A 20,034-nucleotide genomic window follows, 5' to 3' on the forward strand; every position below is an offset into this window, starting at 1 on the left:
AGAACATGGAGAAATTGAAACCCCTGTACATTGCTAGTAGGAATGTAAAGTAAAACAGCTGCTATGAAAAACAGTATGAATATTTCTCAAAAAGTTAAACATAGACTAACCACTTGATCCAGCAATTCTACGTCTAAGTATATACCCAAAAGAACTGGAAGGAGGATACTCAAGCAAATACTTGTATGCCAATGTTCACAGAAACATTATTCACAATAGCCAAAAGGTGAAAACAATCCAAGTGTCCATCAACAGATGCATCAATTTTAAAAATGTACTATATATGTGCACCAGAATAGTACTCAGCCTTAAAAAGTAATAAAATTCTGATACATTGATGAACCTTGAAAACATTATGTTAAGTGAAATAAGCCAGACACAGAAGAAAAAATATTGTATAATTCCATTCATATGAGACACCTAGAATAGTAAAACAGAGGTTACCAGAGACTGCCAGTAGGAGATAACAGAAGTTATTGTTTAATGGATGTAGAATTTCAGTTTGTGATGATGAAAAAGTTCTGAAGACAGATATGGTGATGGTTATACAATATTGAGTATGCCCTTAATCCCACTGAAATGTATACTTCAGATGGTAAAATGCTAAATTTTGTTATGTATATTTTGATAAAATTAAAAGACTGTTTTAAAAAGTTCTGCATTTTTAATCATGTCCAGGCTGGTGCCTATGCTGCTGCTCTTGGGACCATTCTGAGTAGTAAGACTACAGTCTAGAGTAAAGAATAAAACATGGGGTTCCTCAGGAAAAGGAAACATATCTTTTGATTCTTACAAACTAATAGCTGTCACATCATATAAGCTCAATACTTTTTTCAATTATTCATGAGGAGAGAAAAATATGTAATCTAATAGGTTAACTAGGATTTGCAATATAATGCAGAATGTGTCATGAATATAATACAGATACAAGCAAAGAGCAAAAGGAAATCAGAGAAGGAGGTGATTATTTTAAGGGAACAATAGTAGGATAATAAAATCAATGCCTTGCATAAAGTATTACTCAATAAATATTTCTTGTGCAAATGTGCTGTTGAATTGTAAAAATTTTACCTATTATAATTAAGAACTCAACCAACTAACTAAAAAGATATAGGACTGTACAATAGAAAACCAGGTATACAGACACTATGGCTCTTTTTAAAAAGAGTGTTTATTTGACTCAGTGAACTTTCTTTGCTCACATTGTTTCCCAAGTGCAGTATGACATGGAGAACACAGTGTGCTTTACGTGGATACTCACCAGTGTTGTAATCAGTTACAGCACGATCAGAAGATAAGCTTGGTAAAGCACAGTTATGAAAGTGCAGCTCGTTATTTATTGAGGATAGAATGCATGCATGATTTTGGTGTAAACGAACAGATCATGCACTTACCAAGGCGAGCCTTAATTGTTTTGATTTCTTTCTATGAATAGATGCATTTTTATTATATAATTATTAATTTCTATAAAATGCAAATGTTTGAGATTTGTCAATCATTTTATTACTTTTCTTACATACATGTCAGATTACTGGAGATGGTATAAAGTCAGTTTAGCAGTTGTAAATATCTCCCATATGAAGTATGACCATTTACACCTGTAAAAGGAAGAAGAAGCCAACAGATGGCTGTATTTGTATTATGCCTTCCTCCTTGGCACTGAAAGCAGTTCTGATCCACTTTCAATGAGAAATTTACTACTTGAAAGTTTATTAGCTTTTTCAGATGTGTAGTGACTCTTTAATTAATTTGTAATTCCACTTTAAAGTTTAAAGCTATATCTTTATAATTGTCTTTATATAGGGTAATATTTTATATGGCCTAACAAATGAGACTGAGTCAAAACCATCTCTATAGATCCATAATAAAATGATAATTTATAATTTATGAACATAATTGTGATCTTAAGACAAGGTAAAATCCTCAAGTATCATCCCAAGGAAGAGTAAATTATGCTTAATACAATTTTAATGATGAGTAGATTTTCAAAATATTCTAATTTTTTGTAACTGTTAATCCAGTTTGTGAAAGCTCCAAACTTTGTTTGATAAGGTAGAAAACCCTATTCCCTCAAACTGCTGGCTAACAAAAAGTACTGCATCAGTTTTTTAAAGAGAAAAAAGCATGAAGTAGATTGAAAATTTTCGCCAATTCCAGTCAAATGAGTGGCAAAGTAGGAATATCTAATATCCTGACAAACAGTGCATTTTCCTTGGAATCTCACTTTCCTTCTTTTATTCCAATTCCAACACTTCCATTAACTCCAAATCTAAGCCTAGAATGAAGCAAGGAAGTTATAAATTCAATGACAAAATTTGAATCCATGAACTGCCAAGCCAGAAACTTCAGTTGGAGTAGGGGGCTGGGCAGGGTGAACTTCTGAGATGCTTTCTTTTTCAAACTGTGAGAGATGTGGGACATAGAGAAAGGTGTATATCAACTAAGTGATAAAAGTCACATAGCCATGATACATTTGTTAAAATTCTATTTCAGAAGAAGTAAATTGTAAATAAGATGGAAAATTCTGAAAGAGCTGAAGAAATGCAAGAAAATTATCAGAGAAATGGGTAAGCTTTCACTAAGTTCTGTTAGTATTCTTCTACAACTTCACATGCAACTCATCCTTTCCACACCTGTAGCAAAAATGTTTATAATTTTTTTCCAAAAATAGCAATGCTATTTGCATTTTGCTGAACTTCAACATAAGCAGTCTTATAACTAATTAAATAGTGATTTTAGGAAGTGCAATAGGATTAATTGTAATAGGATTTATTTATCCAGGATTTATTGATTTAGTGCTTCAGATATCTCTTCTTCTGAATTTCTCGTTGTTAATTTCTTGTCCACCATTATATAGAAGAAAGTCACCTGCAAATTTTAATTTCAGTTATCTGTGGACCCTTCATTCCATGTGGTACATTTAATACAAGAAAATATTGGATTCCGATTATTTTTTCACTGAATAGAGGTCTCTGTGAATATGTATATTATACAAGTTTCTATACCTGGAATTCATTAATTGAGAGTTTTTAAATGGAAATAATTTTACATCTATTTTATTTCCACTTTTACCATAATAATTGTGTTATATTTGGACATACAATCTATAAAACTGGAGAAGACGCCCCGAGGTCATGTAGTTTATTAATTCAGTAAATAGCCAGAGAGGGTGTTCTTTTGAGTCATTTTCTTATGAGTCAGAATCAGAAACTTCCTTAGGCTAAAGCAAATTCCATTTGGGAACATTTTGAAAATCAAAAGAACTGCATTCCAAACTTCTTTAATCTTTTTGTTGTTATTTTCCCAAAGTAAATGTTCCCCTTTCTAAGCGCCTTTTCCTCATAAATTCAAAACATTATCTAAAGATGCCCTAGCATCCTAGTGTGAGGGGATGCTGAGGGGACAGGTTTATTTTAGAATACATTTGTGCTCTTAAGCATTACCTGTGGACTGAATAAATCATGTGTTCAGCGTATGTTTCACAGGAGGCATTGTAACTGGATAGTTAAGAGTTTGGGCTCTGGCATCAGACTGAAGTTCCATCACTGGCTACATAAACTTGGGTTGTTTTACTCTGTGACTGTTTCCTCATCTTTAAAGTGGTCATGATAATAATATACTACAGACCTCATTGGTGAACCACAAAAGCTAATAGGTCAGTAGCAATACCAACAGCAAACTGCAACATCTATATGCTATCACACAGAAAATTAGAATGGGGAGGTGGTTGTTTTTGCTGGTTTCCATGAGGAACTGAGAAAATACACACCTAATTTCATTTGGATGACTAAAGAAGACTGGAGAGAATGGGAGAAAACAATATGAAAGAAAATAGCAACGGGAATTGAAGGTAGGGGGTGGATGGGCCCTGAAAAGTGAAATTAGTGGAATATAGGTGTGGGGTCTGGCCATGAAATATAGGCAGGATTCCTATTAGGTGGAGGTAACACATTTGGAGCTGAGAGCAGAATCGTCGCAGCTCTGGGCCATGCTGATTTGCACTAATGAAAGTACTGGGCCACCAACCTCTCTAAGATCCCCTCCAGTTTGCAAATCAGCAACTAGCACGCTAGGACTAGGAGCTAGTGCGGGTGTGACCCGCACAATGGAATCAGTTTCCTCTAGGCGCCTCAGGTTCCGCCCTCGGTCTTCGCCAAAGGACACTTGGCCCCAAGAACTGTGTAGAGGGAGGAGACCCCCAAACCCGCCCGCCTGCCCACATGTCTTATCTCGACGCTGATAAAGAGACTTTCACAAAACGATCCAAGCCCTCCTTCGAAACCTTTCCATGAAGGTCAATCGGAGTTAGAAATTATTTCCCTGAAACAACATTTACCAAGAGAAGAGGGTTTACTGGGTCTTAAGCTTCAAAATCTGCATCTAGAGGTGGGGAAACGGATTGTAGGGTTTTGCAATGGTAAAGCATTTTTTTGTCATCTCATGCCTCACCCCAGAGCAAATTGACCGGAACACAAGTAAATTATTAATCTCAGGTGGAATAAAATTAAGTGAATTGTCATTTATCAAAGCTGACAGAATAATGCGTTATAAAGCTGGAGAGGAGCCAGATGTTTGTCTTCCTGTGATGTGTTTATAAAAAACTTAAACTGTTCCCTCCAGTCTTCTCTTAATGTTTCAGAATTTTGCGCATGCATGTGTGTGTGTGTATTTGTGTGTGTGCAACTGACAGATTGCTGTGAAATCAGTGGATACAATGTACAGCTTTCATGTGGACCTCCTTGAAATGTGAGCATACAAAGCTAAGAAATGAAATTTTCAAATAGGGAGACAAAATTCAGAGTACAGTTGTTTAATGTGTACCTATTAGAACTCATTTCATTTAAAGCTCAGATTTTGTTACTAAAGGTTAAAAATTACAGTCCATCACTTCATACTCATTATGATGGCTAATACAAAAAAGATAAAAGAAAAAGGAAAGAACAAGTGTTGGTGAGGATATAGAGAAACTGGAATCCTTGTGCTGGCAGGAATGTAAAATGGTGTAGTTTCTATGGAAGACACTATGAATGCTCCTCAAAAAATTAATAGTAGGATTAACGTGTAACCCAGCAATTCTACTTCTGGTTATATACTCAAACGAATTAAAAGCAATGAGTTGAAGAGGTATTTGTACACTCATATTCCTAACAGCATTAATAGGAATAGCCAAAATGTGGAAGCAGTCTTAAGTGTTCGACAAAACGTGGCAAAAACATACAACGCAATACTATTCAGCCTTAAAAAGTAAATATTGCAACATCTACTACAATGTGGATGAAACACGAAGACATTATGCTAAGTGAATAATTCAAGGATGAACTTTGAAGACAGCCAAACACGAAAGGAGAAATGCTGTATGATTCTATTTATCTGAGGTGCCTAGAGCAGTCAGATTCATAGAGACAAAATAGAACCATGGTAGACAGGGGCTGGGAGGAGGGGACGATGGGAAAATGTGTAATGTGTACAGAGGTTTAGTTTTGCAAAGTAAAAAGAGTTCTGTGGGTAAATCAAAATAAATGGTGGCACAACAATGTGACTGTACTTAGTGCCTTGGTTATACAATTACAATTATTCAAGAAGATAAAGTCTACATTATATCTATTTTACCACAACTTTAAGAAATTCTACTCCAGACACATGTCTTCAAGTTACTACCCTAACAAGTTTACAGACAACCAGTGACAATTGTCTATCATTAAGTCTATTTTTAAAATGTCAGTGTTGGTAGAAATTTGCTACGAAAGTAGCAAAGTATTAATGGAAAAATTTTGTAAATTATATTCACATTGCAACTGTTGCATTTTGAACTTTTATTTTCCAGAACTGTAGAAGAACAGTCAAAACTGAGAAAGGAAGCTGTTGGATCTATTGAGATAGTAAGTGAAATCAGTTAGAAAGTATATGCATTAAAGATTTTAGAGACTTGTCAGTAGTGCGTAGAATGATTGTGTTTATTAGATTGCATCCATTATTTGTGGGAAAAAGGGAACCAAATGATTCATTAAACTATCATAGGAAAAAGTATAAATAATCTCAAAATTCCACAATAAAGGATAGGGAAAAATAGCATAACATCCACATAATGACTCAGTGTTTTAAAAGTGTTTGTGGGGTGTGTGTGTGTGTGTGTGTGTGTGTGTGTGTATCATACATAAATGTTACCAAAGGAGATTTCGGAGTGGTGGGAAATTATGAGTGACTTTTACCATCTATGTTTACATTTCAGTATATTCCAATGATTCTGCATTGTTATGTGTTGTTATTATTTTTAAAGTGTTACAAATCCTTTTAAATCAAAAATAATTATCTAAGTATTTTTTAAAGCCTGTGTATCACAGAATGTGTCAGTACCCTTCTTTGAAATCATGTTTAAGGAGCGTTTCATGCATGTGTTCCCAGACATGGCCTTCACCAACTCTAATCTCTGTGTCAGCCTGGCTGTCAATGTTATGTCCCTATAAATATACATGAAACAGCCCCTGTTTTTTCAAAAGTCAATTAAAAAAGAAAACTGAATAGTAGCAGAACATGATAAACTTTATCAAGGAGATAGCATTATTCTGGAGGAAGGTGGAGGAGTAGATACCCTCTTAATATCCGTAATGCTGAATGCAATGCTCTGGAAGTAACACTATAAATATTTATTAGCTATTGCACTGATGAATGGAAAAATAATTTTTTGGTCTCCATTCATAAAATACGCAGTAAGTTCCTCTTGCTGTTATTCAAATCTAATTACATTTTAATGCTATTTAAATTTTATTTTGGCCTCTCTTGGTAAAATAAATAATCCATGTTTTCAATTCTGCTCATGGCTTGGTTTTGAACAGATGCTATGGGGACAGAATATAATATAAAACACTCAATAGATGGCTTTCAGGCATTTCTTTCCTATTCCAAACAGCCCTTAAAAATTATTATTGACCCCCTTAAATATCCTTATTTACAGGATAGGCATTGTTCTGGGTAGAAAAAGAAATCTAAGGAAGTTAAAATAATCACAAATATAATTCATTACATTTTTACCAGTTAGTTCTGGTCACTGAACTTAGCCATGATATTGCTATGATGCCAGTGAGCCTAGGGCATTGAAAGTGTGTAGATCAACTTTCCATAAACTAAAATATTGTTGTTGCAGTCTCCAAAATATCTTAACTTATTCCAAAATCAACCAAATGGAATGAAGTTTCTGATTCATACCCACCTCTGACCTGACTTGTGTCAGGTATCTACAATTTGTACCAATTTAGCTGCTTTATTTATTTTTATTATTATTATACTTTAAGTTCCAGGGTACATGTGCACAACGTGCATGTTTGTTATATAGGTATACATGTGCCATGTTGGTTTGCTGCACCCATCAACTTGACATTTACATTAGGTGTTTCTCCTAATACTATCCCTCCCCCAGCCCCTGACCTCCCAACAGGCCCCGGTATGTGATGTTCCCCTTCCTGTGTCCATGTGTTCTCATTGTTCAACTCCCACCTATGAGTGAGAACATGTGGTGTTTGGTTTTCTGTCCTTGTGATAGTTTGTTGAGAATGATGGTTTCCAGCTTCGTCCATGTCCCTGCAAAGGACATGAACTCATCCTTTTTTATGACTGCATAATATTCCATGGTATATATGTGCCACATTTTCTTAATCCAGTCTATCATTGATGGACATTTGGGTTGGTTCCAAGTCTCTGCTCTTGTGAATAGTTAGCTACTTTACTTTTTAATGCCTTTAAAGGAGATGGTAAATTCTCAGTTTTAGTATTTGTTTTTACTTTAGATATAAATACATATCTATGATTTTATGCATTTATTTACCATCTTAATCAATGTGTAAAGTCATGTTTACTAGGTGGCAAAGGGTGTAGGCTGCTGTTTTGTGTGTGTGTGCTTGGTGTGTTTGTTTGTTTTACAGCTGTGGTGCTTGTTTTCCTCAGTTCCGCTTTGCTGATGGTCTGGACATCACACTCATGATCCTGGGTATACTGGCATCACTGGTCAATGGAGCCTGCCTTCCTTTAATGTCACTGGTTTTAGGAGAAATGAGTGATAACCTTATTAGTGGATGTCTAGTCCAAACTAACACAAGTGAGTAAACGATTATTTTTCTGTATCACTCAAGACACAAAAGCACTGAATAAAGCAAACACACATTAAGCTCGTAAGGCAGATTATTGTGTTGTAAAACAGTATCCATATAATCTGTATTTAAGTCATTTATTCTGCTATATTGCTAGGCACTAAAGAAACAAAATCTTAATGACCACTGAGGTCTATAATTAAATTAAAATAAATAAATAAATAAGAAAAAAATCCCCTACTAGTCAGGGTTCTCCAGAGAAACAGAATCGATAGGATGTGCGTGAGAAACAGAGAGAGAGAGTGTGTGTGTGTGTGCGCGCGCGCGTGTGTATAGAGAGATTTTAAAGAATTGGCTGGCTCACCTGGTTATAGAGGCTGGCAAGTTCAAGAGGGTGGGCCGGCATGCTGGGGACTCAGCAGAGAGCCAATGTTGCAGTTCAAATCAGAAAGCCATTTACTGATGTTATGTAGGAATCATCTGAAGCCCACAATAGTTCAGCTTGTCTCTCTGAGAATTCAAATAATTTTTTATCAGAAGTGGTGATTACATCAGGATTTAATCAAAGGCTTGGGTCATCCCAGGCCACTAGGATGTAACACATCCTTTAAAAATAAGAAATCAAGGCCGGGTGCAGTGGCTCACACCTGCAATCCCAGCACTTTGGGAGGCTGAGGCCAGTGGATCACCTGAGGTCAGGAGTTCGAGACTAGCCTGGCCAACATGGTGAAACCCCATCTCTATTAAAAATACAAAAAATTAGCCAGCCATGGTAGCAGGTGCCTGTAATCCCAGCTACTTGGGAGGCTGAGGCAGGAGAATCGTTTGAACCCGGGAGGCGAAGGTTGCAGTGAGCCAAGATTGCACCATTGTACTCCAGCCTGGGCAACAAGAGTGAAACTCCATCTCAAGGAAAAAAAGAAGGAGAAAGAGAGGAAGAGGAAGAGGAAGAAGAAGAAGAAGAGGAGGAAGGGGAAGAAGAGGAGGAGGAGGGGGAAGAGGAAGAGGAAGAAATAATCAAGTATGATCAAATCTTTCAGTTTAGTAGTTACTTAGGTTTTGTTTATTTGTTTGTTTGTTTGTTTTTTAGTAGTTTTTAGCCATGCACTATATAACATAATGCAGAAGAGAAGAAGAAAATTATAGCACTAGAGACAGGTACCCTGAATTGGTGGTGAGAGGAACTAGCGATTAGGTGTGGAAAAGGTGTTTTTATATTGCCCTTATTTGTAGGCATCTTTCGTGTATCCTTTGCAGCATCCCATTTCAGGGTCATGTCTTTCAAGGTGACATTATTCTTTAGGTGTAAATGCCAGTGATTTTCCTACGCACTGATGTAATAGCTATGAAGTGTTTTTAATCTGGTAGATATTATAAATATTAGTAATTTCCTGATTTTATGTGCTTTTCCCCAAATTCCACACTAGGAAGTATTGTTATAAATACTTATTATAACTGGGACAAATGACTCTTTACGACCTAGACTGTCTTTTCATCAACAGTAGCCTATCTTTGTGCAGTCTACTTCCCTCTGTGCTCTGTTTGACTTTAAATTCTAATTTATACCTAAATTATACCTTCTTGTTTTCCAAAAAGCAAATCTTTAAGCAAAAAAAAAAAAAAAAAAATCTTTAAAGCAACAAAAATCTTTAAACCCAAAAGCAAATCTTTTACGTGTACTAATCTTGAGTGGAATAAACTCATTGCTTCCATCTCTGTCTTTCCATAATCTCCTGCTTAAACAGTTATGATTTTTTAAATATTTTAATAATATAAATAAAATTAAGAATATAAGTTAAAGCCTGACATATTAATGATGTAAATTGATATATATGCTAAATAATTTGTTGTTAAACAAATGGAGCCACCAATTCACTGAGTAAATATTTATTGATTGTCAACTACATCTGTATGAACAAATGAATGAATGAATGCATGAGTAAATGAGCAACCTGGCAACCTAAGACCTTCTGCTTGGCAGTATTCCTTTTGTTAAATTTTTTCTGTAATTGATTGCCTTACCTGTTTTGGATAGGCTAGGTACTACATATCTAATTGCTATTGCTGTGAATTATAATTTTTGTTGTTGTTCAAGGCTTCTCCAGTTTCCTGGTTTTATCAAATGTGGTAAACATATAGAGGAGTTCAATAATGATTTAGATAAATTCATGGATATTATTGGTATATTATAATACATTGTTAAAGAGAAATAGGGATATTAAGAGGCAAACCTTCAACCTTCTAACATTGATTTTCAGGAGGATAATAGAGCAAGATTATTCATTCCTATAAATAAAAATATGAATAATAGCTATCATTAGTTGGAGATCCATTTTTGTTTGAGTCCTGATCTTTCCAAAATATTACCTCTATCAATATAATCTATACACTGAGATTATGCCATTTTTATGAGATTGCAGGAACCATTTTTAGAAACAATGTTTATTTCCTTTATTTGCTCAGTTAAATCTCATTGAAATCTCCACTTCTGCCATATGAATTTTGGTATTTTTTCCTACCACAATTCCATAAATAGAATAAGGGAGAAATTATTGTTGGCATATAAATAAAGATCATAAACATTGTAATATGTGATGATGTTATGGTTATAACAGATGAAGAGTCATGATGTCTGCAATTCATTTCAAATGTTGATTTTAAAGGTATAAGGAGAAAATTAGAATCATGGATATCGACCACGGTTTTGTGTTGTTGGTGAAATCAGGACTTTGGTATATTACACAGTGTACAATATTTTTTTCTACTAGAAGATATATAGAAAAGTTTACATAGAAAACTAACAACCTGGGCGGGCGCGGTGGCTCAAGCCTGTAATCCCAGCACTTTGGGAGGCCGAGACGGGCGGATCACGAGGTCAGGAGATCGAGACCATCCTGGCTAATACGGTGAAACCCCGTCTCTACTTAAAAATACAAAAAAAAAAAACTAGCCGGGCGACGAGGCGGGCGCCTGTAGTCCCAGCTACTTGGGAGGCTGAGGCAGGAGAATGGCGTAAACCCGGGAGGCGGAGCTTGCAGTGAGCTGAGATCCGGCCACTGCACTCCAGCCTGGGTGGCAGAGCGAGACTCCGTCTCAAAAAAAAAAAAGAAAACTAACAACCTTTCAACATTGTTTTACCATGTTACTATCCTGGTTATACTCAACACGTTTCAATGAGCTTTCCATTTTTCCCATGGCTAATTCTTCTAGAACTTACACACATGTTCTTGCTTTTCTTGGACTTCTGAAATCATTCCCTGGAGTGTTTTAAACTGAATTCAAAGTATATAATCTCAGGCAGAAGCAGGGAATTCTATTACTATTATTTTCCTGACTGTTGCCTGATCAGAGATGCCCCAAAGAATTCTTTCCAGTTATGAGCTATATGGATAATGCTTCCTTATAGTTTTCCAAGTTTCATGAGTACTTCTTCAGAGCAGAGATAATTATTTCTAGTTCTAGGTTAAAGAATAGAAAATGAGATGATGATAAACCTGTTTGTGGGCAGTAAATCTGTTGTCTTAAGAGGGCACTATATTTGGTTTGGAGGGCGATCTGTGTAACAGTATGATCAATTATAAATTAATTTCCTCTATAATTTAAATAACCTTTTTTACAGCAAATTATCAGAACTGTACTCAGTCTCAAGAGAAGCTGAATGAAGATATGACTGTGTAAGTTCAAATGAAATGTTAATATCACATTTGTTGCCTGATGCTTTATTTAAAGCTTACAAGAAAAAAGCAACTGAAATTTTGTATGACCATTAATATTACATAACAAATGATTAAAGCAAACATTTCCTCTTCTTTCATTAGGCATATAAAATGCAATTAGCACATATTTTTTCTTCTACTCGAAAGATGTATAGGTCATATGCTTTGAGTTGTATTTGACAAAGTTGCCATAAATTTAAAAATTGTAAGGATTTGCATTTTTGTAGGAATTTTGCCTCCCAGTAATATCCTAGGAAAGAAAGGACTTGATTTGCCTTCTAAAAAATTATATTCCTTGTGAGGCTCATTGAAAATTCTATTTCTTTAAACATCAAAAATCACAAAATGTGTGCAACAAATAAATAGTAAAAGTAATAAAATACTTTTTAAAATAAAAATAGTAAGGTTTTATTCACACTAAATTTGGAGACTAATTATTCAGACTGTTATGGTAAAGTTGTATCCAAACAAAAAATTGTAAAGTCTGAATAATAAATAATTTACAAGGATGTTCTGTTTTGTAATTTTAGGTATTAAACAGTATGGTTCATTTACTCAACATGTTCTGACTTTCTTAGGTAGACACTACCTCTCTCAGTATATTGACTGGATTTCCATACTGCCTCACTAAAATTTTCTGGGTCTTTACTCTAAATCTAAATGATTCCTATTCTTTTCCCCCAAAAATGAAGACACCATGTTGTCAAGGGACACCCATCACATTGCAGTGACATCTTCTGGGCCTTAATTTTTTTTAATTAAAAAATTATAATTGATGCACAATAATTGTATATATCTATGAGGTACATAGTGATGCTATAATACATGTAATATATAGTGATCAGATCAGATTAATTAGCATATTCATTATCTCAAACATTTATCATTTCTTCATGTTGGGCATATTCAGTATCTTTCTTCTAGCTATTTGAAATCATGTAATATATTATTGTTAACTATAGCCATAGTTAACTATAATACTATAGGACATTAGAACTTATTTCTTGTATCTGGCTATAATTTTAGCATTAACAAATATCTCCTTATCCCTTCCTTCTCTCTACCTTTCCCAGCCTCTAGTATCCTCTGTTCTTCTTTAGTTTTAATTCCTAATATGTCCTGTCCAATATGTTAGCCATGGCCATTTGTGACTATATAATTTTGTTTATAGATTTAGGGGGTACAAGTGCAGTTGTGTTACATGAATATATTGCATAGTGGTAAAGTCTGGGTTTTTTGTGTAACCATCACCCAAATAGTAAACCTTATAGGCATTAAGTAATTTCTCATCTCTTACACCCCCTTTTACCCTCTCAGCCTCTAAGTCTCCAATGTCTATTATTCCACTCTCTTTGTCCATGTGTACACATTATTTAGCTCCCACTTATAAGTGAGAACATGTGGTATTTGACTGTTTCTGAGTTATTTCATCTAAGATAATGGCCTCTAGGTCCATCCATGTTGCTGCAAAAAAAAAAAAAAAAAACCATGATCTCACTATTTTTTATGGCCGAGTAGTATTGCATGCTGTGTGTGTGTGTGTGTGTGTGTGTGTGTGTAACATTTTCTTTACCATTCATTCATTGATGAACACTTAGGTTGATTCCAGATCTTTGCTATTGTGAATAGGGCTACAATAAACATACAAGTTCAGGTATCTTTCTGGCACAACGATTTCTTTTCCTTTGGGTACATACTCAGTAGTGACACTGCCAAATTGAATGGTAGTTCAACTTTTAGTTCTTTGAGAAATCTCTATACTGTTTTCCATAGAGGTTGTACTAATTTACATTACCCCCAATAGTGTATATGTTCTCCTTTCTCTGCATTCTCACCAGCATCTAGTATTATTTGACTCTTTAATAGTAGACATTCTGATTGGTGTAAGACATTGTTTCACTGTGGTTTTATTTGCATTTCTCTGATGATTAGTGATGTTAAGTATTTTTTCATATGCTTTTTGGCCATTTGTATGGCTCCTTTTGAAAAGTGTCTGTTCATGTCCTTTGCCCACTTTTTAATGGAGTTATTAAGGTTTATTTTATTGTTGTTGTTGAGATGTTTGAGTTCCTTGCAGATTCTAGATGTTAGTTTTTTGTTGGTTGCATAGTTTGCAAATATTTTCTCCCATTCTACAGGTTGTCTTTTCACTCTAAAACATAATCTAAAAGATTATTTCTTTTGCTGTGCAGAAGCTTTTTAATTTAATTAATTTCCATTTGTCTATTTTTGGTTTTGTTGTATTTGTTTTTGAGGTCTTAGTCATGAATTCTTTGTCAAGGCCAATGTCCAAAAGAGTTTCTCCTAAGTTTTCTTCTAGGATTCTTATCATGTCAGGTGTTAAATTTAAGTCTTTAATACAACTTTAGTTGATTTTTGTATATGGCGAGAAATAGGGGTCCAGTTTTATTCTTTTGCTTACAGATTTCCAAATTTCCCAGCACCATTTATTAAATAGGATGTCCTTTTTCCAATGTATGTTTTTGTTGGCTTTATTGAAGGTCAATTGGTTGTAGGTATGTGGCTTTATTTCTAGGTTCTCTATTCTTTTTCCTTGATTTATATGCCTATTATTATACCAATACCATGATGTTTTGGTTACTATAGCCTTGTAGTATAATTTGAAATCAGGTAGTGTGACACATTCAGCTATGTTCTTTCTGCTTATAGTTGCTTTGGTTATTAAGCGTTTTTTTTTTTTTTGGTTGCATATGAATTTCAGGATTGTCTTTTCTAATTCTGTGAAAAATGACATTGGCATTTTGATAGAAATTGCATTGAGTGTATAGATTGCTTTGTCCAGTAAAGTCATCTTAATGATATTGATTCTTCAGATCCATGAGCATGGGATGTTTTTCCATTTGTTTGTGTCATCTACAATTCCATTCATCAGTGTTTTGTAGTTTTCCTTATAAAGATCTTTTAATTCCTTAAATATATTCTTAGATATTTTTTGTAACTATTGTAAATGGGATTGATTTCTTGATTTGATTCTCATTTTGATCATTATTGGTGTATAGAAATGTTACTGATTTTTGCACATTGATTTTATAACCCAAACCTTGACTGAATTTGTTAGCAAATCTAGGAGTATTTTGGTGGAATTGTTATGGTTTTCTAGGTATAAGATCATATTATCAGCAAATAAATAATTTGACTTTCTGTTTTCCAATTTGGATGCCTTTTATTTCTTTCCGTTGCTTGATTTCTCTATGAATATGAAGTGATTAAAATTAAATGAAATTTAAAGTTCAGTTTCTCATTCTCAATCACATGTCAAGTGTTAATAATTATATCTGGCTGGCTTCCATACAGTACAGCATAGATATTGAACATTTTTTTCATCATGGAAAGTTCTATTGGATAGTGTTGTTCTGGGCTACAGTGTGAATGATGCTCCCTCGAATTGAGTTTTGCTGCAGCTTCAACTTTCTTTGGTGTAAAGTTCTTTTCTTAGCTAATTTTACATAAAATTTCTTTATATTGGATCTTTTGAAAATTCTTGATTAGGATCTAGGGTAGTGCTTTCTACTGAATTTTTGGTCTTACAGTATTAAGGCAGGGCTCCAATGTACAGTCACAAAGTATATTTTTTTCCACAAAAAGTTTTAAAAAATTTTAATAGGAGCATCTGTTTAAAAGTAGACAATAAAAGGGACAATAAGATGAAAAGATATGTCTATGTACAGTTATTTAAGGGCTACTAAATTTATAAGAAAACATACTTACCTTTTATAGTACTTGTTATACTATTATTTCTTTTTTTAAGATTTATTTAAATAATAAGAAATTTATTACTGAGACCAGCTGCGATGGCTCACTCATGTAATCCCAACATTTTAGGAGGCAGAAGCAGGTAGATCACTTGAGGTCAGGAGTTCAAGATCATCCTGGCTAACATGGTGAAACTCCATCTCTACTAAGAATACAAAAATTAGCTGGACGTGGTGGCGGGCACCTGTAGTCCCAGCTACTCAGCAAGCTGAGGCAGGAGAATCGCTTGAACCCGGGAGTTGGAGGTTGCAGTGAGCTGAGATCACACCACTGCACTCAAGCCTTGGCAACAGAGCAAGACTCCATCAAAAAAAAAAAAAAGAAGAAGGAAGGAAGGAATTACCTATAATATTCAGTACATTATTATTAATTATAATTATTAATGTATTCAGTATGTTAATATTTTTGAAATGTTTGAGATACATATTAAAGAAGACTCCTCAGTCAAATTGGTTTGAAAAATGTTATCTATGACAGCCTTCTATCGGATACATACATGACAGATATGGACAGTAAGGGTTTCATTTAGTTAGCTTGATTTAATCCAAGTTTTCCAAGCCTATTAATATTTGATTATGGAACCTAATTCATTTCTGCTAAAATTGATTAGCATCTGTGGAACTAATATTTTAATGAACACTGATTTGCATAATTTTTTGAGTATAAGGCAATAGTACTTCTTCCATCTGTAATAATCAGGAACTAAAGAATTCTATTCTACCTGTTATTTTCCAAAGAAAATGACTCAGCTTTATAATTTTAATGTTAAGTCTATGCCTCTGTCTTATTTCTCAGAAAATTTTTCTAAAAATAGTTGAATCTTTTGTTGCTGACTCCAGATTGGAATGACTAAATAGTGCCAGGACTACTGCTGGTGAATATTATGCCTCCTCTTTTGCTGTCAAAAGTTGATTACTTAATTTTTTGTTTTTAGATGGAGTTTTTGCTCTTGTTTCCCAGGCTGGAGTGCAATGGCACAATTTTGGCTCACCGCAATCTCTGCCTCTCAGGTTCTAGAGATTCTCCTGCCACAGCCTCTGGAGTAGCTGGGAATACAGACATGCACCTCCATGCCCAGCTAATTTTGTATTTTTAATAGAAACGGGGTTTCTCCATGTTGGTCAGACTGGTCTCGAACTCCCAACCTCAGGTGATCTGCCCGCCTCGGCCTCCCAAAGTGCTAGGATTACAGGTGTGAGCCACTGCGCCAGGCCTTGATTACTTAATTCTATATGAACTTCTAAGCAACTTGATCCTTTTCTTTTGCTACTTCTAATGTATCTAGCATAACCTACTTGAAACAGAAGGGGCAAACTAGACAGCCAACTCCATGTTAGATTAATACATAGTAAGTGCTCACTAAATGAAGCCATTAAATCAATGTTAATTTGGGTGACTTTTGGAATCAGAAAGCTAAGCCCTCAAGGGTGGTTTCATTTCTTGATGCAAAATTAATTGCCTGGGCTCTGGGGCTACTAAAATTCTTCTTCTGGATCCCAGGTAGTTTGGAAGTCTGATTACTAGATGAATGTGGAGTTAATAAGTAGAGTTCTTCCATGTGGAAAACTTGAGTGTGTTGTTTCATTTATTTGTTTATAAGGAATAGTTTTAAAAAAGTGAGTCAGTTCTTCTATAAAATTATTTTAAATTATTTTTTCTGATTAAATTACATTTTCATTGTAGCAAGTGTGAAAAGATAGAAATGCACAAAGAAGACAATTAAATCACTTATATATAATCCCACCACTAATAGATAAAAATATTAATTTCTGTTTATATTATTATAGTATGTTTACATGTATAGTGGTACACCTATAATTTTAGTGCAATTGTACTGTTCATATGATTTTTAATACGTTTGTTGATGTATAATTTACTTAGCATATAATTTACCAGTCTTAATTGTGCAACTTAATGATTTTCAGTAAATGTATGGAGTTGTACAACCATCACCACGGTATTTCTAGAACACTTTTATCCTCCTACAAAGATCTTCATTTGCAACCAATCCCTATTCCCACGCCCAGCTTGAGGCACCTCCTTATCTGCTTTTTATTTGAAAATATTTGCATATTACTGACACTGTATATGCAGCCTTCTTGCACTAAGGAACACTAGCCATCACTTCAGCATGATGCTTGGGAACTATTATAAATAGCAAAATCATCAACCAAAAGCACAAAAATGAGAAAAACTTGGCACTAAATAGACCACGAAAATAATCTTTGTTTACAGTACAAGAGCTGAAACAAGAAGGCAGAGTACGGGCCCTGCTGGACCTCAGCTGAGAACGTGTGCATCAAGCAAACCAAATTTTTGGTCACTCTGTGCATGTCCATAAATAACCATGAAAACACTACAAGTATTGACTTGGGACTTAGAAAAAAAATTTCAGCAAGGAAGCAGATTTGCAAATACTGAATTTTCAAATGATGAGCATCAATTGTATTTTTCTCTCCTGTGTTGCTTGGTACTTCACTCTCCTGGATTTTCAACCACCTCACAGCCTTCTTGGCAGATTCTTTATCTTCATCCCAAGCTACATCTTTGCACAGTTACTGATAGTCCTTGGCCCTCTTCTCTTCTTTACCTACACTTAATTCTTCCTCTTCCTGGGTGTTCTCAGCCAGTCCCTTTGTTTTAATTCCCACCTGCCTATAAGTTACTGCTTTCAAATCCACATCCCCGGCCTAGACCCCCTCTCTTGTGCTTCCATTTCTCATTTTCAGCTTCTTACTTGATCTCCATTTTGAGGTTTAACAGGCATTTCTGACTTCCCATGTCTAAATCTGAACTCTCTCTATGTCTTGCAAATCTTGTCTTTGTCCCAGTCTCTCGCATCTGTAAGTGATACCGTCATCACCAGCTGCTCTACTCAAAACCTAAGAAGTTATTCTTGATTTCTCCCTTTCCTACATTCCTCATATCCAATACATTGGCATTTTTTCCAGGAAGAATCTATTAAATAAAGATTACTTTATTATTACAAACACACACACATACACAATTATAAAACACTAGTGTGCACCTGTAGTCCCAGTGTTATGTACTATCAGTGCCAGCTACTCAGGAGGCTGAGACAGGAGGATCCCTTAAGCCTAGGAGTTTGAGGATAGCCTGGGCAATATAGTGAGATCCCATCTTTTTTAAAAAATCAAATAAACTATAAAGCACTAAGAAATCTAAATATCCATGCGAGAGCAAACAGGTGGCAATTAAACATCCTGGGTCTATAGCATGCTTGAAGGAGACTGTGACTGATTAGATCCCCATGGTAGAGAGAGCATCTCCATAGGCAAAGGGGGCTTACCTGTAACAGCTGTTCAAGTTCTCTCTTCTCATCAAGGATCATGAAAGGTACTCCATTCAAGGTGAGGTGTACAATCTGATGCTCTTCAAGCAGGCCAAATTCTCATAATCTAGAGGATTGAATGGAAAGGACTTTTCTTTTTCAGGATAGGTGTCATTGGAGGCAGGAAGGGAGCTTTTTGCTTTGACAGTCTTCCCAGTCATGTGTCTAGCAGAGAAAGTTGGTTGTTCTTATTCAGGGCATCCATTAGTCTGGAAATTTTTGTTTCTAAAATACACCTAAAATCTGTCTGCTTCTTTTCATGTAGGCTGTCATGATGCTCATCCAAGCCCCCATTCTTCTCACCTTGGCCATGGCAATAGCTTCTTAACAGAACTTCATGCTCAATTATTTCTGCTTTCATCTGTTCTCCACAGAGAAGCTGGAGTGGTCTTTTAAAAAGTTGAACAGATAATGCCATTCCCATGCTTAGATCTTCCAATGATCTTCTGCTTCTCCTGGAATAAAACATGAACAATGTACTGTAAAAACCCTAGAATATGCCAAATTCTCCAGCCTCATTATTTCTTACCACTTTGGACTTCTTTTGTTTCTAGAACATGCTAAACAACTTTTTTCTGACTCAGTCTCTCCTGGGAGAGATGTTTTTTCCTCTCCCTGGAATGCACTTCCTGCTCTTTTTATGGCTGGCTTACTTTCATGTTTTGGATCCCAGCTATAATATCACTTCCTCACAGAAACATTTTTTAACCACTCTATTTATCTGTGCTAGCTCTCCCAACCCATGTTTACTCACCAGTTAGTCTGTGAACTATCACCCTGTTTACTTCCTTCCTAGAAAAACCTATTTTTTTCTCTTTGCATATTGTCTGCCTCCTGCCAGAATTGGAGGACTTATTATCCTGCTCATGGCGGTGTCTCTAGAACCTCACACATAGTGGGCACTCAGTATACATTTATTAAATAATTACATTTCTTATTTGGTCTCCTACTGTAAAATATTTGGATTGTTTTCAATTTTTCTATATTGTTACAAATGCTACAAAGACCAGTTATATAGATGAATCTTTGTATGTATTACCTCAGGGTGAATTCCTTAAGTTGAATTTGGGGCTGACTATGTATAGTTTTTTAAGCTTTTTATCAAATGCTT

General features: G+C 35.1%; 1 protein-coding gene across 1 annotated transcript in view; it reads left to right on the top strand.

Annotated features, from left to right (window-relative positions):
* Positions 1-2,514: 2,514 nt before the first annotated feature.
* The window catches only part of ABCB5 (ATP binding cassette subfamily B member 5), a 130,888-nt gene continuing 113,368 nt past the window's right edge, over positions 2,515-20,034 (top strand). The window contains exons 1-4 of the mRNA XM_033193035.1: positions 2,515-2,567; positions 5,825-5,879; positions 7,939-8,089; positions 11,701-11,755. Coding sequence (XP_033048926.1) covers positions 2,515-2,567; positions 5,825-5,879; positions 7,939-8,089; positions 11,701-11,755 — 314 coding nt within the window. The remainder of the gene's footprint in view (positions 2,568-5,824; positions 5,880-7,938; positions 8,090-11,700; positions 11,756-20,034) is intronic.

Source organism: Trachypithecus francoisi, unplaced genomic scaffold, assembly GCF_009764315.1.
Source record: "Trachypithecus francoisi isolate TF-2019V2 unplaced genomic scaffold, Tfra_2.0 Lachesis_group4, whole genome shotgun sequence".
In the NCBI taxonomy this organism is placed as follows: domain Eukaryota; kingdom Metazoa; phylum Chordata; class Mammalia; order Primates; family Cercopithecidae; genus Trachypithecus; species Trachypithecus francoisi.